Below are 23941 nucleotides of genomic sequence, written 5' to 3'. Positions count from 1 at the left end.
GCAACTTGTATGTCTAGACAAGGCCTTTGTTTTGCTGCCCCGGACAAAAGACTATGGCTACACTCGGAGCACTTTACTGAAACAGGAACAGTGCTACACTCAATCAGCAAAGAGCTCCAGCGTGGACACAGCTATACTGGTGAAGCTGAACTTTTGCTGGTATGGCAAGCCCTGCCCCCCAGGGACACATGCTATAGTGGTAAAAGCAAGGTTTGGCTGGTATAACTGTGGCACAGCTCTGTCAGGCAAAAAATCACCCCCAACTGACATAGGTGTGCCAGCAGTCTGCAGTGTAGACACAACCCAAAATATCAATCAGAACAGCATCAGAAGAATGTAATTTAGCATTTCAGAGGTTTATTTTTCAGAATTTACACAATTAGCAATACTGACAAAGCTAATGTTTACCTTGAGTGTCTCCATAACATAATTTAGCTGATTTGTTACCAACCCTCTGCCACTGCTAACAGGCAGAATGGAAAGATTGAGGGGTTGTCTACACACAAAAATGGTTCTGCTTTTATTATCCCAGTGTGGTTAAAGCAATACAATCCCCCTACAGTGGATGTACGTTCGTATAAAGATGACTTATACTGGTACAGCCATTCCCATACAGCAGGGGAATAAGCTGCATCAGAGGTGCCAACTTTGTGATTCCCTGGGAGTGCTGGACCCCTGCTCTGCCCCAGGCCCTGCCCCTACTCCACCCTGCCTCTTCCCATCCTCTCTCCCCTAGCGCCTCCTGCATACCACTGAACAGCTGATCAGGGCGGTTGGGAGGCGCTGATCTGTGGGACTGCTGGTGGGGGTTGAGCACCCACTATTTTCTTTCCATGGGTGCTCCAGCCCCAGAGCACACATGCAGTCGGCGCCTATGATAAGGACATTTATACCAGCATAACTGAGCTCACACTAGGAGTTGTACCAGTATAACTCTATTGGTAACAAAAATCACACCCCTAGCCACAGAGTTACACCGATACAAAAACAGTCCATAGGGCAGGACTGAGATGCAGAGGGGCGATAACTGTAACAGTCAGCAGGGAGGCAGTGCCCATGACTAGACAGTCGGCTGACAGGGTGTGGGAGTGGCTCCCTCTAATGTTTTGCAGGGACTGGTTGGCAGGGACCAAAGCGGCACAGCTGTCACCCTTTGACAGGCACTGGATACGCTGCTGCTGTCCTGCACACTCCTTGCTGTTTCAAAGGAACTCCCTGCAGCCCTGGCAGCTCACTCAGAGGAACCTGAAGCTTTTACAGGAGGGGAGAGTCACTGATGAATAGGAGTAATGAATCTATTTTGGCAGGTACAACCACTGGGCTCTCAGCAGGAGAATGGCAGCCTGTGTAACTTTATAGTGGATAACTAATTTCAAAGTCAACATCTTTAACATCAATGGCTGAATGCTGCTTTTAGAAGGAAGTTCTTCATCCCTGAAGCAAGTGTGTAGTGATTTAACTCTACTCTCTCCAGGCAGTTTACTCTAGAAGGCTAGAGCGAGCAGGCAGGCAGGGAGTTGACAACACCAGTGCCCCTTTTCTAGCTTCTCTCCTCCTCATTCCTTGTGCTTTTTCTTGTGCTTCTTTTTCTTCTTCTTCTTCTGAGGCTTACTGGCTTTCTCCGAACGCTTGGCCCTCTTGCTGGCTGGCTGAGCCCCATCACTGTCTGAGTCGGAGCTGTCTGAATTGTTGGACTCTGATGACTTCTTGCTCTTGTGTTTCTTTTTCTTCTTCTTTTCCTGTTGGCAAGAAGGAGACAAAGCCACACCAGTTGCAAAGTGCGTACTGGTTAAGGCAGTGAGCTGCTTTTCAGAAGGAGAACGTCAGGTCATTTCTTAACACACAGCCTGTTGCTATCCAGGACGAACAGGATGGGATGCTGGTCCAGCTACTCAGCAGTTAAATAGTTCGGACATGTCAAATATCAGAATATCAGCAAACTGGGGTGAGACAGTTACCATAGTGGGGGCTGTTGATAAAGCACAAACCTCAACCCTTCACACTGTTACTCGGGCAAGTAATCCCTACTCACATGCCTAGTCCCACTGAAGTCAGAGACTATTCAAATACAGATGACTCACTTGGCTGGTAGTTGGCAAGATCAGGCCCTAGTTAATTCATAAAGTGGGTTTCTAAACTAGCTGGTCTAAAACTGTTCTCTGTATCTCTCCCTGCCCCTCCCCCCTCAAAAATGTGAAACTGAACCCTTAAGCCTGTCAGGGAACCCTTGGGGCCTGTTCCCTACAGCAGCAGTTCTCAACCAGGGTTCTGTGGCCCCCAGGGTGGTGTGAACAGGTTTCAGGAGGTCTGCCAAGCAGGGCCAGCATTAGACTCGCTGGAGCCCCAGCATCTGAGCAACTAAGCTCTGCAGGGCGTCCTGTGGTGTGGGGCCACAGGCAACTGCCCTGCTTGCTACCTCCTAACACTGGCTCTGGCTTTTATAAGCAGAAAAACAGTTGCTGTGGCAGAGGTGGGCTATGGAGTTTTTACAAGCATTTGTGTGAATGTGGGGGGAGAGGGTCTGAAAGAAAAGGATTGAGAAATCCTGGGTTAGAGCACAGGTGAGTGAGGGTACACGGAGGCTAGAGGGATACAAAGGGTCCAAAAAAATGAAAGAGAGGCATCGATCAGAATAGTTGAAGGTGTTACAAAAGGGAACAGTTAGGAGTAAGCATCAATGGAGCTGATACAGACTGGGTGCCCCATTAGTGTGGGGAATGGAAGCGTCATTTGAAAAGAAATAGTCTCTTGCCTTTATGGCTGTGACGATAACCTCCTGAATGTGATTTACTGCTGTGCTGTCTACCTCTTAATATTTCCTCCTGATTCACTTGCCTCCAGCTCCTTAATCAATGTTGATGCTCTTCTCAATTCTTGCCAATTAATCTTTCTATGAATGGCGGGGACAAACACACCACCTCACCAAAGGCGCAATCCCAGCTCTCACTCATGGCTACTCAAAGCAAAACCTTGTTTCAGTGGACCTGTCCAACACACACTTTATTAGGCATGAAGCAACTTAGGATAACCTACCCTCCCATTTCTACAGCCAGACCTCCGAGGCCAAGAATTTTATAGGATTCAAAAAAAGGATTGGACATTGACATGGGGAACAAGAATAGCCAATGTTGCTATAATTAATATTTTTAGAGAGAGCTAGGAAAAGGATCTAAACTCTCATGTTTTGAGACATGAAGCAACCTCTGACTACTAGGCCCAGGTTACCCCATAACTGACAGAGCAGGATTTCTTCCCATGAAGCAGTCAGACAGAGGATACTGAACTGAACAGACAGCTGGTATGATCCTCTAAGGCAATTCTTATGTTTAATTGGATGAAGAAACTTTAACAACAGGTTTATGTGATGGGGAATCCTGTTAGGGAGGGCAAGAGATTGCGTTCATATTGATTTAGTTTAGTAATAAAGTGAAGAAGTAAGGCTAATGTTTAGAAGCAATCACGCCTATCCCATAACACTAGCAAAATACACCTCTGCTGAAATAGGCAGTAAATAAAAGCAACTGAAGCCAAATAGTGTGTCTATATGGACACTTGATCACAGAAGGGAAGAATCAGAAATGTAACTTTGTTTAACAACACAGACTCAGCTCAGCCATACATACTAAGGTCCTGCTATTGTTAAAACAAGGAGAACAAAAATGGAAGGTTTATACATCTGTTCCATCCTGCTGGAGAACAACAGTTCTTGAAGTGTTGTTGGTATTGTATAATGAACGGACTGTTAGAACAAGTTTAAAAAGCATCAAATAGGAGACACCATTGGAATGGTCCATATCAGCACCTCCAAGAAGAGGAACCACGTTGGACTACATGGGATAGGATAAAACAGCCTGTTTTCTTCAGCACATTGCTCCCCAAAAGCCATAGATGCACATTGCTCCCCAAAAGCCAAGATAAAAGGAAAAGACGGAGGTCCTTCACCAGCCACCTGGGTCCTCCTGGTGACTCCAAGTACCTATCTTGGACAGACACCTTTAACTGTCTCCTATTTTCCAGCAATTCAGGTTGCCTGCTAGTTCATCGGAAAGAGACTATAAAATCCTGTCTGTCCTTCATCCCACCTATGTTTGCAGCATTAACTCCAGCTGTGAATAATAACTGAGTTGAAGGCTGGTGGCTGAGTAAAGATCTCGTGAGAAATAATACAAACTTTCTCTTGGGTGACTACCCAAATCACTCAATGACCACCTCTTGAAACAAAGTGCCTAATGAGTGAGGAGGCATACATACTTGTGTGTGTGCTCTACAGACTGACAGAGATAGTGTGTGTGTGTCTTTGTTTTGGAACAGGTTCCAATTAAGTTTGTGGTGAAGTAGCTTTAAAACTGAAGAAGTTACTGTTACCTACATGTACTGTTAACTACCGACTGTAGAACTGTACAGGTGTTTACCCTAGTTAATGGTTTCATAATGCTTTTCAAGTTCTATGTGTATGTAGATATAAAATGAGACCAAGTATTCAAATTTCTTGCACTGCTCTCAGTCTATCATACTGTAGAAGTTTATTTTAGGTAGTTAGGAGTGTGTATCTGACCCTGAGATTATCATTCACTGGGAAGTGGGCAACAAGGGCTGACTAGTCCAGATCTATCAGGAAGGAGATCTTGGTGAACTGGAATTGACCAAATTGTCTTGTGATCTAGCCTTGGTTTGTTTTTTCTCTGTTGTGTTAGCAACACCAAAGTTCATAACTAATTGGCGAGTGAGGATGAGGGACTGAGTCAAAAATCTAACACAGTCACCTTTCCAAGACAGTAACTGAGTATAAGAATTATTCTCTATTATGGGTGTGTAACTGGATTCTGAAAACCTAAATAGTTGTATCAACAAATGTTCTAATTTATGTAACCAAATCATAGTCCAATACCATTTTTGCCTTCTATCCTACACTATTAGTTGCTAGTGTTAAGGGGATATTTAATAAACTCTATAAATCTACTTTCAAATCATTTTTGTTCAGTTAAGCAACTGAAATTAAAATAACTCTAAGAAATGTGGTGGGGTAACAAGTTAAGCAGCTGCTTAACAAAGGTTTGCTTTATACTCGGTCTCTCTGACAATAGCACTGACAGGTGTTGCTACTGACGGGTGAGATTAAACAGGGAAATGGTAAATTCAGAAGGGGCCATCTGTCTTGTCTCTTTTGGGGCAGCATGAGCAAATTCCCAGATATCTTGGTGTGTTGAGCTTTCCCCAGTTCAATCTACCTGCTTTTGCGTACCCAACACTTCTACAGAATTAGAGCATTTCTAAACAAAATTTCCAAATGAGTGTGACATTGCACCCGCATATTCTAGGAGGTAGTTAGTGAAACACCAAGATGACCAGTTTTTCCTTAAGAATGTGATGCTGCCTGTCCAGTCCATGTGCTCCTGTGAGGATACAGCACAATGTGGGAGCACATCCCACATTCTAGGCCAACCAGCACCACGAACTGGCTTTAACAATACTTGGCAATCCTGATGTGCTTTACAAACAAACATCAATTTGTAGAGCTCTGGGCAGATACAAATTTATACCCACAGATGCAGATATCTGTGGATATAAATTGGTATCCGCGGAACTGCAGGACTCTCCCAGGAACCGCAGTGGTGAAAGGCAGATTGTGCAGCCACTGCTCAGGAGCCAGTGCCCCACGCCGGCAGGTCCTCAGACGTGTCTGTACTGACCCCAGTTCCGCCGACTGGGGTGGGCACCAGGTTCAATGGCAGCTGTCCCTGGTCGCGCTTTTATGTTCTAGCAGCGCACACGCCCCCACACAGTAGACACAGACAATTGCATGAAAGGGACCAGGGCAGGGGGAGGTACAGCTATGCTGGAGGAGCTGCCGGCACAGGGCACTGGCTTCTGGGAGAGGTGGCCCCATGTTCTGCATCTTTCACCACTGTGGTTCCTGGGAGAGCCCTGTGGTTCCGCAGATACAGATTTGCATCACGGATGTAAATTTGTATCTGCATAGGGCTCTGTCAGTTTGGCTCCCAGCTTTCTGCTCAGCATAGATGATGCTGGCCTAGCTCTTCTACATGGTTTTCCATCAGCAGATCTCAATGCACTTTACAAAACGAGGTTAGCGTCATTTTATTCCCATTGTTTACAGATGGGAAAACTGAGGCAGAGAGGAAGTGACTTGCCGTAGGTCACCCAGCATGCCAGCTGCAGGGCTGGGAATAGAACCCAAGTCTCCTGAGTCAGAGTTCAGTGCTTTTATCCACAAAACTCTCAGGAATGGATCATCATGCACTAGAAGCTGTTTTGCACTTTTCATAGAGTTCAAGGCTGAAAAGAGGGGGGAGAGGAATGGAGGTTTCCTGGGTAGGAGGGGTGCCAAGCATGCACACCCAGGCTGGTGAAATTAAACCATTGCCTGGAAAAAATATTTGTGCCAATTGAAAAGGGTTAAGCACAACTTCAAAGATCAGCTACACAAACTCCATTACTCCCAGATCACAAGAAATGCAGCCAGTATAAGGTTTACACTGACCATACTGATCTCCTACAGATATTTTTGAGTGTCATTTATTTGCTGTGGGACTGTTGCACTGGTAAGCATGAGCTCACTCTTCACTGTGCCTGCTTCTGGGCGGGTCTTCTGACCTCCCCTCCCCCGGGCACTAGCAAGATATTTGCTAACAATGAGCGAACTGTATCAGGATTTTCCCCAACTGTAACTTGTCTCTGCCCCAACTCCCTTCTCCCCTTTGTTCGTCGTCACCCCTTGCTATGCATATCTCATTTAGACTGAAATCATCCAGCCACTGTAATGCTCTATTAACAGACATTAAGCATGACAAGGCTGGCATGAAAGGAAATATAGGGTGTTGTGGGGATGAAGCTAGCCCTTGTTGCTCATGAAAATAGTCACAAAGCAGTGCAGGGGGAGGGGAAGGCAGAGTCCACTTCCCTCCTCCAGGTGAAGGAAAGATCACTGCAAAGCAGAATCACCTGGGCACAGGCCTGCTGGCTAGAGACATCCTGGGCTATTTGTGGTTGCTTGTCCCGAGAAGAGATGAACAAGGGATCTCAAAAAGCGACAGAGTCCTGTGGCACCTTATAGACTAACGGAAGTATTGGAGCATGAGCTTTCGTGGGTGAATACTCACTCTGTGAGACGCATGTGGTGGAAATTTCCTGAGGCAGGTATAACTATGCAGGCAAGAATCAGTCTAGAGATAACGAGGTTCTCAGTAAGGGATCTCAGTACATCTGACAAAGAGACTCATTTTATTTTACTTTTTTAGTTCAACTGGTTGAAAGACTGTTAACAATGCTCAAGGTCTGGCTGTGAACATGCTTCAGAGAGCGGAAGGACAGAGGGAGATGAAGCAGCAAAGTAATGGGAGCCCTAACCATAACCTTTTCATTGTTTCTGTCATATAAAGAATGATTTACACTCCCTTCTAGGGAGGAATGTAACGGAGAAGCCAAGTGTCACCGAAGCTGACAGCGCTGCTTATTATCTTAGGGAAGATGTTCTCCAGTAACCTCGAGCCCAACCCCCCGGCTCATGGAGAGTTCTGCTGGAACAGCCTTGCTGTAAATCACTCCCGCCCGTCACAGCTGTTAGTGCTGTGTAGTCACTTGGTGAGGAAACAGAAATGAATAGTCAAGCCAGCTGGTATAGTTACATAATTCATGACACTACAAAGAGAATGATTCCTTCCAAGCCAGCAGCCAATGAGGCGGAACATCTCTGCAGCTTACTTAGAGGACAAAGTTAAAAAACCTGACTCAGCATAAGGAAATGAAGTACATAACTAGGAAAACAACAAGGTGGTAGCCCAGATTCCGATATGAGTGAAACCTGTGAAAATCTAGAATAAAACTCTACCCTTTTATGGATCTGCTCTGGGTCCAATGTAACTAACTAAGAACCTAACACAGCATATCTAGTGATGACAGCAGGAGGCTCGTATGCAAGAACTTCAGACTTACAGTCCTGGCTCTCACACCAAACATGGTCTGTGATCTTGAGCAAGTCATTTCACCGCTCTGCACCTCAGTTTAATCACCTATATTATTGCAGCACAGGAATGGCAGTGCTTCCTTAGATTTGTTCCCCTTCAAAAGATAAAAATCAACCAGTTTAAAGGGACTAGATTGGGCAAAGCCCATGCGAAAAGAGCTCACTTCATATTTGCAAACATAACGACACTGAAAAGTTGCAGTTAGGACAAAAGGTGTGTCGTTATTTAGACAAAGCAAGAGGAGTGTATCTCTCAACAGGAGGGCAGGCTGATAAGATGCTAATTGCATATCAGTTCATATGTAACAAAAACTGAAAGCAGCAGCACAGAGACAAAAGAAAAAGTAGAGAGAGGAGAATGAGGCAGAGTGAGGGGAAGGGTTAGGATGACCAGACATTAAGGGGAAAATATCAGGACCGAGTTAGAGTTACTTCACTAGATGGTAGCTCAGTTCTATCATGTGTTTTTCTGGAGAAAAGAATGAAAGAATGGACAAGTGGACTACTTGGAAACCAATGAGACTGTAAGAGTATGGTATACTATGGTAACAAGCACCTCAAATATCCAAGCTAAATTTATTAAAAATGAACAAGTCAGCTAGAAAAAACTTGCATAAATTGTCCATTTCACCACAGAAATGGTGCAAAACCAAAATCTATCCCTTTCCCAAACCAATGAGCTGCTTGCTTGTTATCACTTTGCAATGTAGGTTAACCTCCTCCCTAGGGCCTCACTTGTAACCTGGCCCATTTTTCTGTGGTCTATCATCAACAAGGATACAATCTGTACCTTTTTTTTTTTCTTTGAAGAATTCTCAGCATGGCTGGACTTTTTATCACCTTCATATTCTGCTGTCTCATCCTCCTCCGGTATCAGACTATACTTGGTTCCCCCAGGCTGCACAAAACATTCTTTGGCAAAATGACCTGCAAAACGACATTTGAAATGGAAGAGAGCAAAATGAATCCCCCTTTGTGGGCTATTTCTTTTGAGGAGCACAATGAAGGTTCTACTTGGAGCCCATTTCCATAGTGATTACTTCAGTCTGTTGATCTTAAAATAAAATATCCTTAGAAGTGATAGATTGCCTTCTAAACACTGAGCATTGGGCTGCTCCTCTCTATCTGCTGTGAGCGCTAAGGTAAAACACTCCCCTCCACTGTGCTTTTGTTCCTCCTCCCAGCCTTTGTTTAGGCAAAGCTCTCCAGGGCAGGGACAGTTCCTAGCTCTACTACAATGGGGTGCTGATCTCAGTTGATCTCTAGGTACCATTAGAATACAAAGAATCATTAAGGCTACGATTTAATCATGGGCATATTTAGTAAAAGTCATGGACGGCCATGGCCAATAAACAAAAATTCATGGCCCGTGACCTGCCCATGACTTATACTAAAAATACCTGTGATTAAATCTTGTGGGGGGAGAGGTGCTGCCAGCAGCAGGCCCTTCCTGCCTTGCTCTGGCCAGCCTGCCGGGCCACAGCTGCTCTGACTGGTTTGGCTGTACATGGGGCTGTTCCAGCTGTTCTGGTGGCTGCCAGAGTGGCTGACCCTGGAGCCAGCTGTTTGGGTGGCCCTGAGGTCAACCACACTGGCCCCTGCAGAAGTCCCGGAATCCGTGACTTCCACGAGCTCCATGACAGAGACAGAGCCCTAATAATAATAAATGAACTTGCTCTTCACAGTTGGAGCCCTTTGAAACTGATCAACACTAAAGATAATGAAAGTGACCACAATACACATTTGTTTTTGTTTTGCTCATCAATTTGAACTTATGTTAGTATATCCAGGCTGCATTCTCTACAAAGGGACAGATGGAAGATGCTGTCACCGTGTTATTAAAAATTCATCACTACTTCAAACTCCATTCAGTGCTTGTTGCCTCTCATTTGAGGTTGCCACTTTATTGTATAGCTCTAAACATCCCAGCAGGAGGCAGGAATGAGAACATTTAGACCCCGTGAAAAAGCAGAGTTTCAGGCAGATAACTCAGTGGATAGGACACTAGAATAGGACTTAAGTCCTGCATTCGGTTCCTGGCTCTGCCACTGGTTTGCTATATGACCTTGGGAAAAAGTCATTTCATCTCTCCGTCTGTATCCTCATTTGTAAAATGGGGATAACAGTGCTTCACAGAGATGGAGGAGCATTGAGATAACTGGGCCAAAAGAGAGAAATATTAAATATGTTTGAAAATTATTTTTAAAATATGTTTTGGTTAATTTACAATTAACTGTAGCCAATTTTGTGTGTTTATATATTTTACAGATATATAAAATTCAGTACTTTAAAATACTTGGAAATTGGGACCAGAGGTCAGTCCCGATTTGCTTGTAAGACTAAAGATGGTGGTTTCACTGTTTTTTCTTAGATGCAGCAGTGACAATCTCCTGTTACAATGCTTGTTTCCTTTAATGTTCGACTGGTTTAATCTGCACTGATTAACCAAGCCAGGGTACTGAATAGAACACAGGTCACTTAAGAGGGATTAATCAGACAAACCCAGTGTCCTGGTGTCTGAACAAAGAACTATGGGAGAGACTTATCTGCGCAGGGGCTTCAACAGCAGAAGGAGCATATGGCAGAGGGAATCAGCTCATGTCAGGGAAGCTCTTCGCGACAATGGGAATGTCTTTCCAGCCAAGCATCTTAAGTAGACATTTAATCAGTGTCAATTTTACTGTACACACACAAACCAATGAAAAAAATATTTCCATTGATGATAACGAAACAGATAGGCAAAGTAAGAAAAATGCTGCATGAGAACTCAGTTTGATTGAAGGATATTCTGTATATTTTGACAGGCGATGTTGACAATTTGTATTCAAAGGCTAATAAAGCTTTCCCTTTTTGAATCTCAAAGTCTACTGCCATTAAATAGTTGTCTGATGCCCCCACAATTTCTGACAACTGAAAATTTAAATGGACAAAAATAAAAATACTGAAAACACAAATAGATATTATCAGTCAAATTAAAAACAAAAAATCAAATTCTGGCAAGCCACACAGAAACAACTGCTTAGGTTTGGAAATTAGCCTCATTTTGGATCTACCCTGCACACACCAATGGCTGAACTCTAAAAATAGTTCCTGCCAACATATCTTGCCTAGCCAATTTGGACCAGAAAAAGCCATTTTTAAAATAATGCTTTAAAATCATTACCAGAGTTAGGAATCTAGTTTAGAAAATGGTTTTTAGCAGCATTTTCAAGATGGTTGTGTGCAGTCCATACTGGATGGGTATCTATATTCGGCATCAGCAGAAACTGTTTTTAAATGTGTACTTATTAAGCTTTCTTAGCACAGTTTAAAAGTTCAGCATAACTATTAGCCAATGACCATGTAATATATGAGAACAAATAGGGCATGGCACAAATTCCACATGCAAAATACTTAATTAGGACTAAGGTTGCTCACGTATATGATCCATCAACAAAATCACTATATGTTAAAGAAACCCCCAGTTAAGCCAAGATTCACTTCCATACAACTCTCGTACCTAGGCTTCGCAGAATTCAATATTAATTTTTTTATGATTTTGACAGATCTATTTTTATGCATTTTCCTATTTTTATCAATTTCAATTTTCACAGTTCTGAAACCCCACAATTTTGCAGAATTATTTAATAGTAGATGCTGAGATTCAAAAAGGCAAAGCTTTATTAACTGTTGAACACAACTGTGAACTTCACATCAAAATATGCAAAGTATCTCAGACTCATAGACTAAGGACAGAAAGAACCAGCATAATCATCTAGTCTGACCTCCTGCACATTGCAGGCCACAGACCCTTACCCACCCACTCCTGTAATAAACCCTTAACCTCTGGTTGAGTTACTGAAATCCTCAAATCATGGTTTAAAGACTTCAAGTTACAGAGAATCCACAATTTACACTAGTTAAAACCAGCAAGTGACCCTTATCCCATACTGCAGAGGAAGGTGGAAAACCTACAGGGTCCCTGCCAATCTGACCAGAAGGAAAATTCCTTCCCGACCCCAAATACATTGATCAGTTAAACCCTGAGCATGTGGGCAAGACGCACCAAGCAGACACTTGGAAAGAATTCTCTGTACTAACTCAAGAGCCTCCCCACCTAGTGTCCCATCTTCAGCTGTTGGGGATTTTTGTTACTGGCAGTTGCCAATAGGCCATGCACCATTGTAGGCTGTCCCATCCTACTATCCTCTCCATAAACTTATCAAACTCAGGCTTGAAGCCAATTAGGTTTTTTGCCCCCACTTTCCCTTGGAAAGCTTAAACTCATTTTCATGCAGCATCTTAATTTCTTTGCCCATCTATAAGTTTCATTAACATATATGGAAATCTTGTGTGCTGGTTTCTGTGTTTTTAGTGAAATCAACGTTTACCAATAAAAAAATCTAATTCTTCCAAACTCACTTATCTCACACACATTAAAACTGAGTGCTTGGGTAGAGATTGTAACATAGCACTGCTCACAAGCATGCATTCAGTTCCTAGTAGCTGATGGAACTAAGTTGTTCCATTGGCTTTTCTTGAAATAGCAAGCAGTTAGGATGGATTAAGGAAATAATAGTTTTTCTGTTCAAGTGTAAAATTAGAACAGTATCCTTGCTGTGAAATGCAATGTGTGTGAGGGAGAAAAGTTTGGAATCTGTAGCAATGGGTTCTTTAGCTAGATGAAGTTCAAGACAGCATGGCTGTGAGAATCAAATCTTTAAGAATGAGCATTTCTAAATATTTCCCCTGCAATAGTTGGAAATGACAAATTTCAGTTGTCCTCTGAAGAGTTAAGTTTGGAGACCTAAATTCAATCTTTACAGCGAGGAAAAAAAAAAAAAAGAGTAGCATGCTTTAACTGAATATATCAACACAGCCATAACTGCAGAGTCACTACTGATATCTCCATAATGAAGGTCAAGACAAAAAACTAGAACAATAGAACAAGAATGGAAACAGCACAAATGTACCTTTGCAACCACATTTTTTGCAGACAGTGTTCAAGACAGCTTCCAGGGTAATCTTCTGACTAGTGTAGTCTCTGAATGAACGTTTCTTCCGCTCATCCTGACTGTGGAAAGAAAAGAACAATTTTTCTTTTCCAATCTGCATCACCTCTAACCCCATGCATTTACTTGAAAGTTCAGACCAAAGTTTTCAAACATGGCTGCCTGAAGTTAAGCTTTTAAATCCTTAGCTAGGCATCTAAATAAAAGCGACTATTCTGCAGACTGCAGTTGACAGCTTGGTGGAGGAAGTCATAGACAGCACATTACACTTGCTCCCGATTTGTTTCTTGGTATAAGAGGACTCATTTCAGGGTCAGATTCACAGAATACAGGCAAACACACATAGCCAAAGTATAAGGTCATCACATTCAAAGCTAACTCACAGCTGCCCTAGTTACGCTAATATAGACATACACAAAATGTGCCCAAACATATGCCTGGGATAAAATAATTATTTTTGACGGAGTAGTAAAATGCCATCACAATAAAGGGCAGGCGAGGAGATTTTATGTCTGGGATGGTAAGAGTTTGGACAATTTTGCAGGGCTGTAAACTCACAGGAAATAAATACATCTCAGTATAGGAAGAAAGATTGCCATGGAGAGGTCATTATGAACGGCACGTTGTGTTAGCATGCTGAAATTTGGTATTCGAATGCAGTCCTTTGCTGACAGTGCTGCAGAGGGAACATCTTAGATTATTCTTTAGTGACTCCTCCATTCGCTTCAGAGCGGCACTGATGGGCTCAGGAGGGAGCTGTCGCCTCCTTCCTGGCAGGAGGACTGGGACAGTCACTGTAATGGGAGGGCAGGGAACAAAAGGAAGCAATGGTTGCCAGGCTGATTCGTTATACCCAAACAGAGCAGATTTACCTACTCAAGGGCAACATTGTTTGGATCAAGGTCCTTTCCTGTTCCTTGGTTGACAACTTTCATGGAAAGAGACAGCTTCAATTTGTCATCTTTCATCTGAAAGAGACAGACATGGAGGGAAAAAAACAAGTCATAGCAGAACCCGGTTACAGGGAATCCTACAAAGAATGAATGAAACTGCCAATAAGTAAAGAAGTGAATGCTCTGAAGTCAAGGATACATCACAAAATGTTTTAATTTTGACAAGTATATTTTATTTTTATTTACACTTCAATGTTCCAGTTAATGGACCAGAGTATATAACTTAAAAATAACTGTCTCAGAAATATGATCATAAAAATCACCACAATGGTTCAGATCATAGACCCATCTAGCCATTATCTGGTATTTAATAGTTGCCAGTACCAAATACTTTGGGGGAGGGAGGGTGTGTACAAGAAACTCCAAAATGGACAATTGTGGAATAACCTGACCACAAGGGACATTTCTTCCTGATCCTAGGCAGGTTAGTGGTTGGTTTATGTCTTGGAACATGAGGCTTTATATTAATTTACAATTTTTTGTCCTTTTATGTAAATAGGAATGTTCTAATTATCCATATAAAAGGATCTTTTCTGAATCCTAATAAGCTCTTCCTCTCCATATTATCTTGGAGAGTTTCACAGGCTGTGCATTGCTTGACATCTCCCTAGAGTACACAGCCTTTTAAACATTCTTGCTAACAACGTGAGTGAAATGGGCAGGTTACAGTGAAGCTCTGCTCTGATGCAATTTGCAGTCAGACCAAAACTTGGGAGTTATTTTTCATTCATTTACTTGTGAAGTCCATGTGTTCTTTTTAGGTGCTTTAACAGATAATGCTTTGGTACCGTCCCTCTCCCCTTCACCTTAAAAACAAAGACTAGGGACCCAATAACCATTTACCTTGCATGTTTTCCACAGAGTAAAAAAGAGTTGGTAAGGACAAAGGTTACAACTCTGTAGAGGGATCATTATAATAGTGACATTAAAAAAAACCTGGAAATATGACCTGCAAAGGATTTTTAAAGACTCTGCTTTTTTTATTTTTTTTGTGCTTCTTTATAATGTACGGTTACGGTCTGAAAGGTCTCTGCACCCATTACCTAACCCTCAAAAAAAAAGGGGGGGGGCAGTTATTCTCTATGTCATCTCTGGTTTTCCCTGATTTCTGAAAGACAGGTAGCGGATTTAAGATGGCACATTGTTAGCACACATCTCTCAAACAGACAGGATTGCTAAATCTTTAATAAAGACATGCTTTCTCCAAAATGTGAGCCATTCAAATTAAAGATGTGTTCGTTTTTTAAAGGCGTTTTTAGCAGTCCAACTAAATATCCCTTCCCCACTGGCTTGGTCAGCTTTCACTCTCAGTTCTTGTGATGTTGTTGTAACAGAGATTGCACAGAATGCAGTATCTTTGTGGACCACTGGATTAAATTTATGAATGGTTTATACATGATTGTGTTCTTCTATATGAGGGAGGGTTATCACAGCTCCTCCAGGAAACAGAACATTGGGGGGTGATTAAGGCAAGTCTAAACTCTGGACTGGAGGGAGACACTTCCACCCAAGATAAATGATGGCTGTGAACCTGAAATCTTACATGGGTGCACTCCAAGAAGGCCAAGCAAGGTCGGGGAGGTTAAAGGCACAGCTAACCCCAAAACTGAGACAGTCACCACTAGAATTAACAATGGTACTGGTTCATTACTAGATAGAAATGGTAGAATTATTAAAAATAATGCAGAAAAGGTAGAAGTGTTCAATAAATGTTTCTGTTCTGTGTTTGGGGAAAACAGATGACGTAATCTCATCATATTATCATCTTTACATTCTGCTAGTCTCTAAGGAGAATGTCAAACAGCAGGTACTAAAATTAGTATTCTGATTAGTTTTTTCTTGTGTTTTGTTTCAAGCTCTATTTGAATGGAATTTTTTTTTTAATAAAGCTATCTTAAATGTGCCAGAAACCAAAAAAGATGATCAAACCATGTTTTACACTTAAAACTAATGATTAAACAATGTAAACATTTTCTGTAGCTGGTGAATTTAACTCATTGTTTCTGCTCACGTCAAGATTTTAGAACTAGTAAATCTCATCCTTTCACACTAGTTTTTAATTCATCAATTGGAAGAGGAAGAGGAAAACAAGTTCACTGCTTTTGCAAGTCTCAACTGGTTTCTTAACTTTGAATGAACTAGTCCAGCGGTTCGCAAACTGTGGGTTGAGACCCCATTTTAACGGGATCACCAGGGCTAACTTACACTTGCTGGGGCCAGGGGCTGAAGCCCGAGCCCAAGCCCCACCATCTGGGGCTCAAGTTACAGGCACCCTACCTGGGGCTGAAGCCCTTGGGCTTCGGCTTTGGCCCCCCTCACCTGGGGCAGTGGGGCTCAAGCTTTAGCATTAGCCCTCCCACCCAGAGCAGCAGAGCTCAGGTGGGCTCAGGCTTTGGTTCCCTTTCCTGGGGTCATGTAGCAATTTTTGCTGGCAGAAAGTGGTCGGGGAGCAATCAAGTTTGAGAACCCCTGAACTAGTCATTGGACTGAACTAGCCGAAATGAAAAAACTTCTCTCTGCACTTGAAGAAAAGGCTACTGCTTTCAAAAGCTGGTTTAGTACTTAATCTGGTTTCAGGTGCCTAGTCGGTGACTTCTATCAACTGGTCTGACTTTCTTTAAAACTCAGCAGCAAACATGTGCTGTTTAATATTTTTTTTATATATATATTTAAGTGACTTTAATAGATTATAAATTCAGGTGTTCATGTAGGTTGCCATTTTCAAATTTAATTTCGAATAGATTTAAATAAAAAGTGTTGTTCTTTTTTAATAAAATGTATCCCCCTGCACACACATTCTATCAGACCTTCTTTAGACACCACAAAGAAGCAAAAGAGGGTACAAACTCTATTGTTAATTTTGCAAGTCATCTTTAAAAAAAGAACCAACTTTAGCAGTGTCCTTTCAAAGAAAGATCATTCCTTCGAATAGAATTAAGAGAATTCTCAGCTTCTGCTAAGAATGGGTTTAGAAACCTTTCCAATAGTGCGTAGTTTACATTTATGTAGCATCTTGCTTCCCAATAAATCCTGGAGTATTTCACGATATACAAACACCATAGGGGTCATCATGTAGCTACCTACAGGGTAATATATCAACCAACAAACAGTAGTCGGAACAATGGTGCAAGGGGGAGGCAAGATGACCTTTGATCAAGGATGAACTCCTACTTTTATGAAGAATGCCATGTGATCTTTGAAGCCCATGCAAACCAAACAAAGAGTTGGTTCTTAAATGCTCATGCCAGGAGGAACATGATTAGTTTGTGTTCACAACAAACAGCATCATGCACTAAAAAAAAGTGATTGGAACACTAAGCTTCTGTTAACATGAAAACCATTAGCCTGCTGTAGTTGCAATTTTTTTCTTAGTTTACACAGTGCTTAAGACACCATAAGCAATTTTACCTCTCTTCCAATAAGCTTCACCCATACTTTGTCTCCAACATCTACCATCTCCGAGGGTTTGTCCACCCGACAGGCTGACATGTGGGTTCTATGGACAAGGCCTAGAGGTAGTTTTTGGGGAAAACAATAAAATACATTGTTGTTGGTTGAACATATCCTCTAGAAAATGAGAACATCAAGTGCTGGAGTATCCTTAGGTGAAATGAAATATCTGGGTTACTCAATCACCACTTCATGCACAATAAAGATTTATGAGGTTTATTGGTTTTTCAAAACCATTTATAAACCAAATGCAGCCAGCTAAACCCACCAAAATCTGCTCCAAACTCACAATGGGGCAGCTCTTGCAAAATGAGAACCTGACAGCTAAAAAATGCTTATATCATTCCAATCTTACAGAACTGGTGTAATTTCCCCCAAAGAGTTTGATCTTGCGAATCTTTGTGCATAGCGAGGTGCATGCAAATTTAAGGTTCTGGTGCAGCAACAAGCTCTGTGCAGAAGGGAATCTTGCAGCCAGGTGGTACTTATTGCAAGATTGGGCCAAAACTCTCCATGACTTCAACGGAATCTAGACATCCGTAAAGGCTGCAGGATTCATAGAATCATAGAATATCAGGGTTGGAAGGGATCTCAGGAGGTCATCTAGTCCAAACCCCTGCTCAAAGCAAGGCCAATTCCCAACTAAACCATCCCAGCCAGGGCTTTGTCAAACCGGGCCTTAAAAACCTCTAAGGAAGGAGATTCCACCACCTCCCTAGGTAACCCATTTCAGTGCTTCACCACCCTCCTAGTGAAAAAGCTTTTCCTAATATCCAACCTAAACCTCCCCCACTGCAACTTGAGACATTATTCCTTGTTTTGTCATCTGTCACCACTGAGAACAGTCTAGATCCATCCTCTTTGGAACCCCCTTCAGGTAGTTGAAAGCAGCTATTAAATCCCCACTCATTCTTCTCTTCTGCAGACTAAACAAGCCCAGTTCCCTCAGCCTCTCCTCATAAGTCACGTGCTCCAGCCCTCTAATCATTTTTGTTGCCCTCCGCTAGACTCTTTCTAACTTTTCCACATTCTTCTTGTAGCGTGGGGCTAAAACTGGACACAGTACTCCAGATGGGGCCTCACTAAAGCCGAATAGAGGGGAATGATCACGTCCCTCGATCTGCTGGCAATGCCCCTACTTATACAGCCCAAAATGCTGTTAGCCTTCTTGGCAACAAGGGCACACCGTTGACTCATATCCAGCTTCTCGTCCACTGTAACCCCTAGGTCCTTTTCTGCAGAACTGCTTCCTAGCTATTTGGTCCCTAGTCTGTAACAGTGAATGAGATTCTTCCATCCTAAGTGCAGGAGTCTGCACTTGTCCTTGTTGAACCTCATCAGGTTTCTTTTGTCCCATCCTCTAATTTGTTCAGGTCCCTCTGTATCCTATCCCTACCCTCCAGCGTTATCTACCACTCCTCCCAGTTTAGTGTCATCTGCAAACTTGGTGAGAGTGCAGTCCCTACTGTATTAAACCCAATGCTAATTACTTCTCACTACAAATCACTCTCATGGGAAGGGGAAGATGGGAGGCTGCATATTTTAGATCTGAGAGTGCAGTTGGTAAGAAAAGTAAGAAAAACAACTCAAAGAAAGAGCACCTTCGCTGTCTGATAGGATGCTAATTTAAGAGGCACAAATAACTTTTAATTTCTGTCAGTACTGTGGACCTAACAGAGCTGGAGGAGAACAAACAAGATGTTATTATGTTTCGGGTGTTAGCAGCACATTTTTTAGCTGACAACACCAGAGGCAGAAAACATAACTTGACGACTCTGGCTTAGCATTGCAGAACTAGCAGGTAGAAAAATCATCCTTTTAACTTGCACAAACTAAACATCTGTTGTGGGACTGTCCTAGCAAGATTAACTATTGAACCCATAGTGCCATTTTTCAGGGTATAACCACATCTCAAGGGAAAGCCCAGTCTTTTTTTCTTGTTTTTTTTTTTTTTTTAGTGTCACAGTTGACTCAGAAACTTTCCATTTATTTTTGCCACAAGTAACCCTGCTAGTACCATTGCAATGCAGAGACCAGAGAAAAAGATACTTAATACTTTTTCAGTTTGTTTCCCTTGTGCATTTGACATCATTTCCTGTACAGTTTAACTATTTCCTTTGTATACTCAGATTCACCTGTTGGTGCAAGTCTTTCACACAACTGATAGGAAAAACATGAAAAATAACCAAGAAAGCCTGGACCAGGGGTCCCCAACGCAGTGCATCTAAATGTGCCTGCGACCTGGCTGGCAGTCGAGCATCAGCCGAAATGGCGCCGAAATTCGGCGGCGATGCCTCTGGATGACGTCACTTGCCACCGACAAGCGACGTCACTGAGAAGCGTTGCCGCCGAAATAGTTAGGGACCACTGGCCTGGACTGTGTGGCAGTCAATGATTTACCATTATGATTTTCCTTCCATCTATGAATTCTATTTCATAGGAGAAATTAAGCATTCCAGGCCCTGAATCTGTAGGGAATTACTGCACTCCAGTCTAGTGCCTTATAATGCCACTCCAATATAGCCTATAATCACCTGGAAATGCACTTATTCTCATTTACAGAAAAAAATATTAAATGAATATATTCAGTACTACTGCAAGCATTTATATAGCCCCATCACTACATCTGGAGCCCTTATATAGCATAAATGGGGACATTCAAGACCTCAGTAAGAAACCAAACCCCACACTGGGGGGATTTAATCAACTCGGGAGAGGTGAGCAACAGACAAATTTTGCAGCATTTTCTAAGGCGCCAAGTCCTTCTGCAAGGGGAGAATTGTATGATTTAAGCAAACTAGCATAAAACTAAGTCTGAAATCTAGTCTGAGAAACAAACCTTGTTTCCTGCAGCCTGGAATTTTTATAAAGGCCCCATATTCTGTTACAGCAGCAACCTGTGAAGAAAATCAATATATCCATTGACTGAAAGAGAATCGTGTACATTTTTTCCTTCCCTTCAACCCACTCTCTCTGCATGCACTCATTTGGTTTCAGCTGTTTCTAATTTGCCTTCTATGAGCCTGCTTCAGGTTATCTGCTTTTGAACTGGGGAGCTACATAACAACAAATAGTGTTGCATCAGACACACACAAAAGCACAGGATGATTATTTTCTGCCCTGCAAGACGACAGACAAATCTTGACAAATTACATTTGCTATATTTAGCAGCAGGAGCCAATATTTTTAACTTCTGTTTTCTGCTATTTTATTATTTGAGTAAATTTAGTGCTGAGAGACCAAATTGACAGCCTTGGAAACAGTCTTATGCTTATCTATGGAACAGACAATGGAAAGGCAACAAAAACTTCCCTGACTCTTCAAACTAGCATGCCTCTGAAGGGACTCACCCTAGCATTACGGAGGAATTAACCCTTCCTTTCATGCTCTATTCTATCCTAGGCCTCTCAAATGAGACTGTCCAAAAGGCCAGTCAGTGCCAAGAGTGGCAGTGGTGGTTCTGAAATGGATACTTGTCCACTAGTACCTGCACTGAGACCCACCAACTAATTTCACATAGTTATTACAAACTAGCATCTGATGGTAATGACTTTCGCACACTGCTGCTATGGCCCCAATTATTCAACAAACTCTGTGCAAATAGACACCTGAGCCTGCACTGAACTTCACTGAAGTTAATTAGTCGCTGCATGGATCTACCCATGCAGAGCTTTATTACGGAATCAGGGCCTGATGTTGGAGTTGAACCAATCTAGACTTGAGAGGCTCTTTAACTCATTCTCAGTCCCCTGACACCTGTAATTCTAGCCTTTGTTGTCTTCTTACTATTCTTAAAGGGGAAAAATAGTACCCAGGGCTCTTTTGATTATGACAAGGCAGACAGGATCCCACTTTCCTTTTTAACTAGAAGAATGGGAAACTAAGGGCAGTACAGATTTTAGTTCAGGCACCAATAGGTGGTGTGAGCCTCAGGTACTGCAATTCAGGACTTCAAGCTGTGCCAGACTGCACAACAAATATTCTTGATAGCAGCTATTAAACTCAAGACAGTTTCCAACTTTTAAAAGCTAAAGTCTCTTGTATTTCACAGAATGAGGCAGGATGAAAAGCTTTATCCCCAAGCTCCATATGACACCAAAATTAAAGCAATAAGATTTTCAGATCCCTCACACTTGAGTTGAAAAATCAGACTTGGCTGAGAGAAAATCAGAATGAATTCTCTGAAGACAGCTTTTCACATCCTACAAGAAGACTAGCATGTTTATGAATACACATTCTTAGCTAATCCTCTTAAATTAGTAGTTATTCCTCTTCAGAATGGAGGTGTTTGCATTAGCAATGTGGCTCATCCATCAGTTTTATTTTAAAGACATCTAATGAAATAACACCTGCAATAAGAGTATCAACCTGTTCTCAAAACACTAGTTAAAATATTTACCAAAAAAAGTGCGTTAAATATTTTTCTTTAATCTGAGAATGCTGGTAAAAGGCAGTGGCTCAAGAGGCTGAAGTCCTCTTCTCATCCTTATCAATGTGCATAAACTGTAACCTAAAGGAGGAGAAGGGAATTCTCTTTATATAGCCTATGTACTCAGTCTCTATACTGGGAATGCCAGCAAGGGTCACTCAGAGGCAGCTGCGGTGGTGGTGGCTTTTTGTTATATAGACACTTGTTCTCTATGAACCACAGTACACAATAGCAGCTCATTTCACATAAGTCACTTAGCTTTGTTACCAGTAATTAGGGCTGGTTCTGAACTGGTGGTTTAAAAATGAAAGGTTCTAATCCTTTCTCTGTGTCCTGCATTATTCATGTCTCCCATACTTTTTTATGACCCTAAGCAACGACAATACATACCTCTCCTTGGAAGACGTCATAGAGTTCAGGCAACGTCTCCATTGTCTCAGGTCTCATAGATTTCATTTGGGAAGTTTTCTAAGAGCATGCACTCCACAATTCTTTCCTAACCTTGCAGCTTACTTTGAATCCATTTATGAGATGTTATCCCTCTGTGGAGCAACCCTATGCATAACTGAAATGAAGACAGACACCAGTTGTTGAAAGGAATAGCTTCATTGGTAATAAAATAAAGAAAAGCTCTTGAGGAAGCCTTTCAGGGAGGTTTTTTACCTGCCCCACTTTCACTCATACTACAGCCACAGTCATTTCTGAATATCCATTACTATGCTCCAATACGTCTGTTAATCTATAAGGTGCCACAGGACTCTTTGCTGCTTTTACAGTTCCAGACTAACACGGCTACCCCTCTGATACTTGACTCCATTACTATAGTGTCTGGTGCTCACGCTATATATTATGGCAGTACAATCCAGTGGGTAGACAAGCCCAAGAACCAGAAGACCCAGGTTCTTCTATGATACAGCTGCCAATAGCATGCTATGTAATCATAAGAAAGTCACTTAAGTTCACACCACAGTTTCCTCCCTCTATAAAACTGTGACACGATACCCTTCCTTGGAAAGCTCTTTGAGGTGTATGTATGAAGAGCACTAAATAAATACTAAGTATTATAGTACCTAGGCAGATACATCAAAATATGTACCCACGCCTGTAAATTGCCAATTTTGCCCCATTTTCAGAATTCAGCCCCCTCATACATATGTAGTTCCTATTTTATTTCAGCGACTGTAGTTCAGGTGATTATAATCTGTTCCCTTCACTACTACCTACGACACACGCCTAAAAACCAGAACGTAAACAAAAAGACCCCGCAATTCCTGTCTAAGCCATCGCCCTTTAAAAGGCGAGGGCCCGCTCAGAGCCGTCTGAATGCTTGGCGGAGCCGCTGCGCTGCGCCACGGGGCGGCTCTCACCCAGACAAGGGGACGCTGCAGCATCTCCAGGACTGCCAACCCCAACAGCTAAAACGTGCGTCCGGCTGCCCAGAATCATGAGACTGGCTTGACGAGCGCCAGGCTCTCTGAGAAGGGAACGCCGCGATCAGGAGTCTTTTCATTTGCGCTCCGGTTCTCCCCCCTTCGCTTGCCCTCGGGTCAGGTTTCCAGGCTGCCCTCCTCGGCCCCACGAGCTGGGCTTAGCGGGAAACACTAAAGACACTGACACCAACATGGCGAGAGGTGGCCGCACCAGCCCCTCTTCGATACCGCCCAGCGCCCACAGCGGGGCCAGCTGGGTCTGTACAGCGCCGAGCACACGGGCCGTAACCGGGCACGACAGGGGCTACCGCGGCCCGAGCGGGCAGCATGTGGGGTGGGGAGGCCCAGCGCCCCGGGCCGCAGCCAGGGGATGGGGGTGACGAGCTCCCCGCCGAGGAAAGGGCTGAGAACTCAGCTCCCCGCTGCCCCTCACCTCACTCACCCTCCATCGCCGCTAGCCCGCCCGCGCCCTGCTGCCACCTAGCCTGAGGAACCTCACAGCCGCCAATCAGCACGCAGCTTGCTCCTGAGTGTCACTCACGCAGCTAATGGGCGAGCTCGATGCTAGAAACCCCTCCGCTAATCCGTTTACAAGCGTGGCCAGCTCTACCCAATCAGCGCACTGAAAAGAAGATGGTGGCGCGGTCGGTGCTCGCCACCAATCAGAGCGGGGAACTGGGCAGTTCTGTCCAATGGGTGCAGGA

General features: G+C 43.0%; 1 protein-coding gene across 2 annotated transcripts; it reads right to left on the bottom strand.

Moving 5' to 3' along the window:
• Positions 1-337: 337 nt before the first annotated feature.
• Positions 338-23769, bottom strand: ZCCHC17 (zinc finger CCHC-type containing 17). 2 transcript variants are annotated; one of them, XM_050932375.1, is made up of 8 exons: positions 23680-23769; positions 22198-22372; positions 20218-20275; positions 17337-17437; positions 13852-13943; positions 12937-13037; positions 8775-8911; positions 338-1739 (listed from the first exon to the last, which is right to left on the bottom strand). In XM_050932375.1, exons 2-8 carry the CDS (start codon positions 22261-22263, stop codon positions 1557-1559), a joined length of 738 nt encoding a protein of 245 aa, XP_050788332.1. In that variant the 5' UTR covers positions 22264-22372; positions 23680-23769; the 3' UTR covers positions 338-1556. The 2 variants fall into 2 exon arrangements, with proteins under 2 accessions (XP_050788332.1, XP_050788334.1); XM_050932377.1 differs by lacking the exon at positions 23680-23769 and adding an exon at positions 23175-23449.
• Between the last annotated feature and the right edge of the window lie 172 nt (positions 23770-23941).

This window comes from Gopherus flavomarginatus, chromosome 22 (assembly GCF_025201925.1).
Source record: "Gopherus flavomarginatus isolate rGopFla2 chromosome 22, rGopFla2.mat.asm, whole genome shotgun sequence".
Taxonomy (NCBI): Eukaryota; Metazoa; Chordata; order Testudines; family Testudinidae; genus Gopherus; species Gopherus flavomarginatus.
Note: the sequence above shows the minus strand (reverse complement) of the source record. Positions and strands in the feature narration are given on the sequence as shown.